Source organism: Schistocerca serialis, chromosome 8, assembly GCF_023864345.2.
Source record: "Schistocerca serialis cubense isolate TAMUIC-IGC-003099 chromosome 8, iqSchSeri2.2, whole genome shotgun sequence".
NCBI classification, from domain to species: domain Eukaryota; kingdom Metazoa; phylum Arthropoda; class Insecta; order Orthoptera; family Acrididae; genus Schistocerca; species Schistocerca serialis.
Window position 1 is genome coordinate 505078065 of NC_064645.1, and position 12092 is coordinate 505090156.

Here is a 12092-nt window from a genome sequence, read left to right on the forward strand (position 1 = left end):
TATGGTCCAGTTTATAGTAGTTGCCACTTACGGTTCAGTTTTCCAGTTTTTGTGGATTTGGGATGTGTTCTAAGTAAAACCTTTTGTTCTATATAAAATTGTGTTGTACATTTTAGCTTTCTGTCATAAATTCCTTTCCTGTATTTAGCCCAGGTTTTAAGGTTGATTACTGCTTGTAGTATTTTGTCATCAAGTGATAATTCTGGTATCGGTATCTTGGGCAAAGGTTTTTCCCACTCGTCTACCTGTTTGCAATTGAACATCAGCTCATTCAGTGTAAATCCATTTGATGTATGGGGAAGGTTGTTAACAACTTGTAAGAAAAGAGTGACATATTCAGTCCACTTGGTATGTTTACGGGGTATACAGGTCCTCACAAACCTGTTGCATTCCTTAAACATCCTTTCTATGGGGGATGCTTCAGGATGAAATTTGGATACTAAAATGTCTTTGATTTGGTTGGAATCCACAAACCCTTTCCATTTACATCCAACAAAATATGAGACATTATTTGTTAACATGACTTCTTGTTTTCCTACTCTTCCAATAAAATCCTCTTATAATTGAACTGGCTGTATCGTTCTGTACAGCACACAGTTTCACATATTTTGTGAAAATATCTTACAGACCTGCTATATGCTTTACTCCCCCCTTACCTTTGGGATAGGGTCCAGCTACATCTAACAGTACCTCTTATAGAGGTTTATTAGCCACAATGGGATACAGTTCTGTCTGTTTGGAGACGTTAGAATGTTTTGCTTTCTGGCAAACAATACACTTTCTTACCTCCTGTAGTAATCTTCATCTAAGGTTGGGGAAATAACAATATTTACCTGTTTTGTCACTGCATTTTGCAGTGCCATAATGGCCTTAAGTATTGTGTATGTATAAGATAAAATCGTCTACATATTCCTCTGGCAAACACACATGCCATTGTTCTTGTTCAGGATGGTTCCTATGGAACAGAACACCTTTGTGAATATTGAAAAACCTTTTTAACTTTCCATCACCATTATGTGCAAGTTTCGCTCTTACCTTACTCCAGTGTGTGTCTTCCTGCTGTAATTGCTCCATGTGTTTGCACATGTGGACATAACATGGTCGGAGTGTTTTGTCTTCCATCAACATAGATCTTATTTCACCTTCCTGCTCTAAAAGATCATTGAATTCCTCTAAGCCTTATGGTAATTGAGAAAGAGCATCAGCTATTATGTTTTGGTTTCCTTTTATGTACACTATTTCTTGAAGATACATACACCACCTGGCTGGCTGTCGGTGTAACAGTTTACAAGTTAACAAAAACAATAGGGACTGGTGGTCACAATGTACTTTTGTGTACTTACCCCAAAGGAAATATTCAAACTTTTTAAAGGACCAAATTACAGCCAAACTGTCCAACTCCATAACTGAATATGAATGTTCAGCTTTTGCTAAGGTGCAGCTGGTGAAGAAAATTACTTTAGGGATGAGATTTCCCTCTTTTTCTACCATGCACCCAGACCATGAGGAGATGTGTTGGTGCATAAACAAAAATCCTTCATTTCTGTTTGAGATAAAATATTAGCCTTTAATAAGGCCTGCTTGATATTCTCTAAATCAGCTTGACAATGCTTGTCCCATAACCAAGATCTATTTTCCCAGAGAAGATTGAATAAAGCATCACTGTTCATAAGTTGGTTAGGGATAAATTTCCTGAAAAATTACACTAGGCCTAAATATGCCTTTAATTATCTCTTGTTGTGAGAAAAGGGCAGTTCCTAATGGCATCAAGTTTTTTAGAATATGGCAGTATGCCTTCCGGAAAGATTATGTGTTCTAAAAATTTTACTTTTTCTTGTCTGAAATTAGATTTCTTGAGATTTTCTGTTATTCCATATTTGGAAAAGTGGCTCGATACTTGTTCAATTAATCTTAAATGTTCTATCCAAGTGGGTGTAGCAACTAAAAGGTTGTCCACATATACTTTTACCTTACTCAAAAGCTGGGCCATAGCACTCTGTCAAGTGCAGAGATAAATACACCTGCACTTACATTCAATTCAAATGGTAATAATTGAAATTCAAAGCTCCTGCCCTCCCATACAAAGGCAGTATACTTCCTACTTTCTTCATGTAGTTTTATTTGCTAATGTGAAGACTGGAGGTTGGTTATAGTAGGAAATTTAGCATTATGGAATTTCGTAAGCTGTTCCTCTAAATTGTCTGGATGTGTTCACACTGGTACAAGAATCTTATTAATGTTACGTGTGTCAAGGATCAATCACACCTTGCCATCTGGCTTACTCATGACCAAAATAGGAATACAATAAGGTGAAAATGATGGTTGTATTATGCCCCATTCAAGTATCCTGTTAAACTCTTTTCTTACTGCTTTCCTCTTTGTCCATAGTGTAGAGTATGAGGTAGAACAAAAAGTTTCACAATTATACACTTCCATTTTGTACACAAAATCCTTAATGATACTTGATCTTTTTTCAAATACATGTATATAAGCAAGTATCAGTGCCCTAAGTTCCAGTTGCTGTTCTTGAGGCAGGCACTTTGATTCACTTACCTTTTTTTCTTATTGTGTCAATGTTTACTTCTTCTCCTGCCTCTTTGTTATTGTATGTATTGACAAATATAACTATGGGATTTACCAATTGAACTTCAAAGTCACGAGCAACTTCAGTTTTACATCTATTAGTTCTTCCCTCATTACATCAGATACAAATAAATGGTTATTTACAGTGAAATGACAGTGGTCTTTTCCTATACCAGTTTATACCTGGTATATCCTAAATGTACCCAAATTGATAAAACAATCAACTATTAATTTCTCTACTATAAAAAAATAGCATCATACAGAAACCTGTCCAATTGTATGGGAATTAAGGCTTCTATCTTGACTCCTTCCGATTTCTGACCAGTGGCAGTTTGTACCTTGCAATTTTGCACTGGGAGTGTGGGTATAGCCCACATTTCATTAGTTCTTGAAAAAATCACTGTGACAGCAAATTAGTTGTAGCGCTTGAGTTAAGTGCAATGGGTAAATCAAGATCAAATATCTTTGCTTTAATAGTAGCTTGTACCTTGTTTTCTGACATGTTTTCCTGTGTACCCTCATTACCCTGATACAGATCATCTCTTACATCACTGCCTTGATCGTATCTGATAAAGCAAGTGTCAAACAAAGCTCATGCTCCCACTCTCCTCCAGGGCCGCAGAACAGGGCCCTACCATGATCAGTTCAAGTTTTCCAGTGTCACGGTGGCATTGGTCTCTGGGTTATGCATAACTTCCTCTATATGGTCTGTTGGTGTTTGATTATGTCAATTAGTATCCTGAGCGGATCTCCACTGAAATTCTCTTTGCCTCTGTGCATTATTCAGCATATGTGCATTATTTTGCTGGCCAAATCCTGCTGTCTGTGGGTTATTCAGCTGTCTGGTATTGTTTTGTGTTTGCCAGGTGATTCGCTGACTATTGCTGGCAGCTTGTGTCTGTACATATTATACAGGCTGGCCATATGCTACTTGCCCATTGTAGTTGTTTTTGCTAAATTTTTGGCCATTCCTTTTATATCCACCTTTGAATTTATGGCTTTCTCCATTGCCATTGTGATTACCATTACTGTTACCATAGGTCTGTATGGGGTAAGGTTGCTTTCCGTGTTGTACTATGATTCCGTTGTTCATTTGTTGGTCCATATATCTCTGTGGCGGTATCTGCATATTAACAAGCTTGGGTTCTACTGGTCTCTCTTAGTATATCAAATCTATTGAGTCCAGTATAGACAGAATGTATTCTCTGTCATGTTATGGAAAGGTAATGAGTTTTTCCCCTATGTGGGCAGGAAGATAGCTCTTTAAAATTTTCAACACATCTGCTTGAGATACTGGGTTCGTCCAGTACCTGCATTTATTCAAATATTATTCAAAATTACCCTTATGCTTTCATGTTTGCTATTGAATGGAACTGGGTTGAATATTTCATATCTTAGCCTCTCTTGTATGGCCTCAGACCAATATTTATCCAGAAAGGCTCTCTCAAACTGTTCATAGTAGTGGCAACATTCCACTATGTCCATAGCCCATAGCAGAACGCCACCCTGTGTGTATCCAACAACAAATCTGATTTTCTGGGCTTCAGTCCTGGTGTGAGTTCAAACATTTCAAAATGCCCTGATAAAGACCATAGGGTGAGTTGTTTTCCCTTCAGAGGTAAATATCGAAAATTGCCAATGCCTGAGTAATCCCTCATCTGTAAGTAATGTTGACAAACACGCCGTACTATCAGTGACAGGCATGTTTATGTTCACTTGTGGTGTAGCACATGGCAACTGCACTTGCTCGACAGTTACAGCTGTTGGCAAGTGCTGCTGCATTCTGCAACCTTCGCTATTTTCCTTTTACAGGCTAGCCCCACTTTGTGGGTAACCATGGAAAGTATCTAACTTCTCTAAAAGCATGCTTTTGTTTTCTATCAAATCTTGTTTTGAAATGTCAGTAGTTTTAGCAATACTGCCTCGTAACCTTTCCTCTGCTTCCTTTAAGCCTCAATCTATCTGAGCTAGAAGTTGACTTTCTTTTTTAGAGCTTCTTCTACAGTATCTACATAAATTTTGCTCTCTGGTGTTTGCCTAGCTCTGTCAGCTTCCCGGATAGTTCGTCCAATAATTTAGTGCATATAGTTTTGCTCATCTCACTGAACTGTTGACTGAGGCTATTCTTGAAATCGTTAAATTCCTTATTCTGGCGTGTAAACTGTTGTCCTATACCCTTAAGCTGTTGTGTTACACTTTGCTGAAATTCCTGTTGTTTTGTAAACTGTTATGTTACACTTTCCTGAAGCTCGTGTTTCTTTGTAAACTGTTGTGTTATTAGTGGCACAATTTGTTCAAATGGCTCTGAGCACTATGGGACTTAACATCTGAGGTCATCAGTCCCCCTAGAACTTAGAACTACTTAAACCTAACTAACCTAAGGACATCACACACATCCATGCCCAAGGCAGAATTCAAACCTGCGACCGTAGTGGTCGCGCGGTTCCAGACTGCAGTGCCTAGAACCGCTCGGCCACTCCGGCCGGCGGCACGAGTTGTGTCAAATTGTGGATGTCACTGGTATTTACATTGCTTTTATGAACTGTTTCCTGTTCTTGCATTTGTGATGTCATGAACAAATACTCAGAGGAAGTTTCATAGCCACGCGCTTCAGTTTCACTGTTTGAAAAAATGTTTCTTGTTGAGAACTGAGAAAGTGTCTCATTGAGCATCATAAAAGTGACATCATGATTAGTCATATTACCGGTGTCATCAGTTTTTAGTAATGGGATGCCAACCTCATTGTTTTGGTAACCATCAGCCAGTTTACGAGTTGGCACGTTACTTTCAACTGTGGCCAACCTTGGATTTCCAGCATCTTGGCATATTGCATTTTGTAATGAGTTTTCAACAATAGCCATTTCCTTTAACTCCATTGTGAATAGCGTTTAACAAAATTATGAAAAAAATTTTCAAAAAGAAATTTTGTCAGTGTCGGTACTTTTCAATTAAAGTAGGTTTATCTGCGTATTCACTAATGAACCTAATTATTCTCTGATACAGTCTTATAGAACTTGATGAGCTGTCTTGTAATTTAATGTCAACTTGATACAAATGCTCGACTTTTCTTCACAAATGCACTTTCTGTAAAGGATATTAACTGGAAAGATAAGAGATTACCTAATGCAAGAGAGACAGCATCTCGCGTCCGTCGGCCATCGTAATTTAATATCTATTATTATCGTTATTATTATTTTTTGATTGTTGCCGACTTACGTGGTGGGCCTTAATAAAAATGATATTTCATTTTATTTTGATTTTACGATTAAATGCTTTCCTGACGTTCTCCTTTTTAACAATATTAATCTCAAATTATTTGTTACGTTAATGAATGTTAGACTTGCTGAATCTTAAAACATGAGCATATAAGTTGAACAATGTAATAAACTTTTCATATTAATTTCCTCGGCTAGTCAGTTCACTATAAAGCAAGAAATCTTTAGTTATTAATTACAACTGCGGCCCACACACGTTCGAGAGTATTTCTCTTACCTCCATTAACCATTGTATTGTAGTCGGAGTCCTGGCTCTGGGTCTCGGCTATGGCACTGAAAATAAGAATTTTAAAGCTATGTATTTCTGCAACTTCGTGCGGCTGTGGAGAAAAATTAATATTATGTTAATAGCGAGAGAGTATTTCGCTTCCGCTAATTTTCATAAGTTAATATCGCCACGAAATGGCGTCGTTGGCTGCATCGACCGCTGTGATTGTTGAACTGTAAATTACTTGAATGCAGGTTAATTCAAGGAAGGCGGACATGAAATCGGGATCACCTCTTACAAATTAAAAGTGCACAATAATATAAAATCAGTATATTATATGCTTAACTCATACAAATATGCTTACATTTGCCAGCACTCACAAGATGTCCGTCTGTACATCATCAAGACAAGTGAAGAAGTGAAGACGACTAAAAAAATTAACAAAAGAGCGTATCCGGTCGTCTCTTTAGATCATTTTGTCATAAATTATTTCTTTGGAATCTAAACCTACACAGAGAAATTATTATTTTACAGCTACATAATAAAAATATATTATTCAGTTTTTTAATGTCTCTTCTTTATAAATACTGTTTTTTAAGTCTTTTCGTAATATAACACTGGGGACGCTATAAGCACCAAGTGCGGCCATGTAAGCATACAGTGTAGCAGCTTCCTACCTTAATAGCATTCCCAGTGCATCTTGTTTGTAGGTAGCATTTAATTTTAATTTGCTCCTTCAAGTTTTTATTGGTCCCAATCTCATGGACATGCAACAAATGCAACAAAAGTCTCATTAGTTTCTTGTAACGATAAAATGAATAATTCACCTCAAACAACTTTTTATCTGTACAGCTGAAAGGTCTGTTTATATTCCCCTCAGCACCATCATTTAAATGGTTGCCAGTCCCATATAAAGGGAGGGTGGGGAGGGGGGCGGGGAGCAGGCAAAATAATGAAATGGAATGGAAACTGATTAATAATTGCTGCTTGAATAATTAAAAAAAACTTAATTGGAAAGAATAATTGAAAGAAATTGAAAGGTACACATATCCTGGGTGAATCTTAACTGGCACTAATACCAACAGACCTTCTATTTCAATAGATTCAAGATCAGTATTCATCATTTAAATTTACGTACTACTTCTCTCTATCTCTGTTGTGCATAGAGCTGGTTATGACAATATGACAATGCTTTTACTGGATCACTCCTCCGTTGCTCTCTCAAATTCCTCCTGTCAGCTTGATCCTCTTGGTGCAGGATTCTCAGCACAGGCAAAATGATGAACACATGGGGTTATTTATATAAGTATCTATATATAAACTTGGTCTCCCTAATAACTTTTATAACACTTTTTTAATGTATGCTTGGAATACACATTTTTGAACAATACTGGCGCAACAGAACTCATCACACATCTTCCCAATACCACTTATAGAGACAAACAGATGAACAGGTGAAGATACAGAAATTAATCAAATTAAGAGTGTATCTCTACTCTTCTCTTTATGAAAACTTTATCTTTTCCATAAAATAACTTATTACTTTACTGCTGGCTTCATAATTGTGTATGTATATATAAAAAGAAAAGAATGAAGAGGAAAAAAGAAAAAATAATATTATCCATTACAGAGCATGCAGGGATATGCTGGGGACAGCAGGGTGTAGTCATGAGGTTAGATGTGGAGGAAGGAGTAGGGGGAGCATAAAAAGTAGAGAAAAGGAAAAAAGGCTATCGAGGTGTTTGTGGAATAGAAGACTGTGTAGCGCTGGTGTGGGAGCAGGGGAGGGATTAGGTGGATGAAGGACAGGGATCAGTGAAGATTGAGGGTAGGGAGGTTAAGGGAACATAGAATATATTGCAAGGAGAGTTCCCACCTTCGCAGTTCAGAAAAGCTGGTGTTGGTAGGAAGGACCCAGATGGCACAAGCTGTGAAGCATTCACTGAAGTCAAGAACATTATGTCGCGGAGCATGCTCAGCAACCGAGTGGTCCAGCTGTCGCTTGGCCACAGTTTCTCAATGGCCATTCGTGCAGCCAGATAGCTTGTTGGTTATCATACCCTCATAGAATGCAGCATAGTAGTTGTTGCTTAGCTTTTAGATCAAATGTCAGCTTTCACAGGTAGGTCTGACTTCAATGGGATAGGTGAAGTCTATGACCAGACTGGAGCACTTGCTCACAGTCTGCCCTCAGTGCACAGAGACAGTGGTCATGTGTGTGTGCGAGTTGTGCTTATGTGAATGTGTGTTTGTTATCTACTTTAGAAGAAGACATTTTGGCCAAGAGCTCAAATGTTTAGCAGTCTTTTTGTTGTGCTTGTCTGCGACTCAACATCTCCTCTATATGGTGAGTAGCAGTCTATCCTTCTCATAATATTGTCATTATTCCATCCTGGATTTTCCATTGTTCAAACAAGCATTAACTTTATTTAGCACACTATGAGTCAACTAAATGCCTGTCAGATTCACAGGCAGTTATATTACTGTGTTGTATTAAAGAACAACATTTATTTTGCAGTATTTGCTCAAAACAAAAATCTAGAATACACAGATAGGAAGATAAGTAATTATATACTATTCCTGTGTATGAAAGTGATTTCATGGATAAATAAACAAATAATTTTTTTCTTGCTGTGCAATACACAGCAATGTTAATATATTGTGAATGAAAATTTCTGGGCTGAATAGCCAGCTCATCAGCATTCAGCACTGTGGCCCTTCTTGCCAGCATTTTTTGTTCATGATATATGTCAGTAAAAAACTGAATAATCTCTTACTTCATAATACATCTCTTATTTTCAGACAAACATCAGTGAAAAAAGTAAAGCAGACTTGCTGCAAGAAAAACTAGCTAAAATATTTAAAATAAAGAAAGATAATGTATGCATTTTCAGTGTGCAACGAAGAAATCAGCATCCTCTTATCACAGATGTACATTTTTCTTTCTGTGGGTCTTATGTGTACCAACCGATGAGATTAAATGGAATTGTTCAAAAGCACTGGCAGGAGGTAAGTTGTCTGATTAAGTACCATATTTGATTATTAATTATTGTAATTGAAATTGACTTCTGTCTGAATGAGCTGACAATACCCGCTTGCATACAGATGTATGGAAGTGTTACATCTGCTCCAGTTGTGGAAATTATTGTGATGTGCTGCTCTTTGTTGGAGACGACCTAACAATGGCATATTTTCAATGAAGTGGTGTCAGGGGACAAACAGAAAACATAATACCAAAGCATGTACCAAGGATCATTCAGTAATTAAACAGACAAATAAATATAATACAGGACACTGAAAATTCTGTATGTCTTAGTTGGGATACTCTTCACAAGGTTCCCAATGTGGGGAGTGTTAGTCATTTATTCAGTCAGCATATACATAAATATTTAAAGTACTTTTGAAGAACAGCATTATGTGAACCAGTTCTTAATTTTAGAAAATGTGCAACCATCCTGGTGTATTCTCTTGGATGAACATACAAAATGGCATTAGTTGCATAAACCATGTGAATTTTATGTGTGTCTCAGAAAGTAAAATTGACCACAAAACCATAACTGGTGAATACTGCTGTGGTGCCTGGCAGCAGTTGCAACAATTTGACTCATTTATCCAAGAAGACTGACAATTTAAAGTTGAACAAATTGTTCAAAACTGTTGAGTAACTGTTAGCACAACTCATTAGATCATTCAAAACAAACTCAACCACCATAAGATTTGTGTAAAGTGGGTTCTCATGAAACTTGGCGGAAAAAGATATTTTGCATTTGTATTGAGCTCAAAAATCATTTGGAGTGAGGGGGGAGGGGGGGGGCAGCAATGCAGTACCAACAGCCTATACTACTCAGGCATTATTGTGTACAAAGTAAAGCTTGCACTGGAGAACAAATGTCTGGTATGGCAGAGAAAATGCATATTTTTTTCTTCACAATAAAGTTCAACTTCATACAGCAAACAAATACTGGAAACTATTGGCAGAGTGGGTTGGGAGCTTCTGCCTAGGGTGATCAATATTTGATCATGGGTTTAAGAGAGGTGACTTAACATCTGACAATGATCTTATAGGAGGTTTAGAGAGATTTAGTTGCAATAAATTTTAAGTGCACAACTACATCACATTTTCTTGGAGTGAGTGACAATGGAGTTATAAATATAAAAAACTGGCATGCTTTGATCACTTTTACTCTATCATGTCATTTGGTATCATATTTTGGGATAACTCCATAAACTCAGAGAAAGTTTTGAGAGTACAGTAGTGTGCAATAAGACTCATTTGTGGTGTAAGTTCTAAAATCTATTTTCAGTATATTTACTCTTTCATGAAGTTTGTGGTAAATAATATGCCTCTTTAACAAGCAGCCAGATGACAGCGAATGAAGAAATTTTGGAAAATGAAGAAATTGCTGACTGCTAAGACCTAAACTTAATCATTGTAGACTCTGTTGTATTATGTTTGTTTTAGTGCTCCAATGTGGGCATAAACTATGTAAATAAACATGCCTCTTTTTCCAACCAGTATCTAAGTACATAATATCAGTACCAGCACTAATAACAATCTACATAAAGAATGGAAATCACTATCCTGGGTCTGAAAAAGAGTTCAATATTGAAGAACATACATTGTGTGTGTCAACTTAGTGTATTATTTATACCACAGCTTCTGACAGGTAGGAGGGGAGCAATTTGTGAGTTGCCAGTACTGACCGAGAAACAAGTAAACATTTCCCTATCCATGACCTCTCTATACATGTAGGCTATGTCATTCTTTCTCCATTTCTTGCATTTCTTTAAGCCACACTGTATTTTTCCATAGATGCATACGCAGAAAAAAGGCTGTATGTCAACAATAGTATTGATTATTATGAGAAAACTTTCAAAATATGTCAGGAAAATTGAACCGTGACTAATACTCCTCAGGATTAATATTTATAACAGTGATCACTGACAAAATATGCGGAAGAATCAGGCAGTAAATAAGGGAATTGGGAGGATTTTTAAAAAAATGCTATAATATTGGAAATCTCATGAAGCATGGGAGAGTTGGTCACTCTGCTACTACCGCTTCCTTCCTCCTTACATCCCTGTGATGCAGTTTCTTTAGATTTCCATCTGTTTGGTCTGATGAAAGATGCTTTGTGTGATATCAAGTTCAATGGCAATGAAGAGTTGCAGAAAAAGAACAAAACTGGTTTTGAGATCAGTGTAAAGAATTCTTCACTGAAAATGTAAGAGAGTCATAATAAGATTAGACAACTGCCTAACTGTTGATGGGATTACATGTAAAAATTGACAAAAAATTTTATTGACTTAATAAATAATTTTTGCTGCACAGAAGTCTATCTCTTTAATTACTGAATGACCCCTATACAATGATGATTTTTCTGTTGTAGATACTGCTCACTACTTCACCAAAGTAAATTTCTATAGAGTGTAACCTATATCATCTGCAAATGATAATTACGGTGATGTTTCATATTCAAATTTTTATTTGTATATTTGTGGCAGCAAACTGTTATTATTCACTTTTAACCCAAATATATCAAAATATGATCTGTAAACATATGCTCATTGTTTTCACAGATAGAAAGATACTCTGGTATCAGTATTGTTATGGTTGGCATAGATGAATGTCTCCAGGAGGAACACAGGTGCAGAGGCAGTTGTTCAAATGTTGTGAGAATTGGCAAGTTACCAAACCTGGTAGATACAAACAGAACTGCTCTTGTGGGAATTGATATGCAGAGGACAGCAGAATGTATTTGTGAAATGCAAAATGTTGCAAAAGCTGAAACATGTGTCTGTTATAATGGTGGCACATGTCTATGGAGAGGAAATAGTATTAGGTAACTACAGAATACGTTTCTGTTCATTATTGGTGATACTGCAACAATTTATTTTCATTATTTTTTAGTGTTTGACACTTTTTGAATATCACAAATATACAGTCCTGCTACATTAATAATTACAAACAGAAACATAGACAAATAGTAAAACAAAAGGAAAAATTATAGACCCATGTCCAGGTT

The 12092-nt window shown here is 36.7% G+C and overlaps 1 protein-coding gene across 1 annotated transcript in view; it reads left to right on the forward strand.

The window, feature by feature from the left end:
* The window catches only part of LOC126417095 (neural-cadherin-like), a 304885-nt gene that overhangs the window by 215927 nt on the left and 76866 nt on the right, over positions 1 to 12092 (forward strand). Inside the window, exons 14-17 of the mRNA XM_050084990.1 lie at positions 3422 to 3433; positions 3775 to 3790; positions 8880 to 9075; positions 11647 to 11909. Of these exons, the coding sequence (XP_049940947.1) occupies positions 3422 to 3433; positions 3775 to 3790; positions 8880 to 9075; positions 11647 to 11909 (487 nt within the window). The remainder of the gene's footprint in view (positions 1 to 3421; positions 3434 to 3774; positions 3791 to 8879; positions 9076 to 11646; positions 11910 to 12092) is intronic.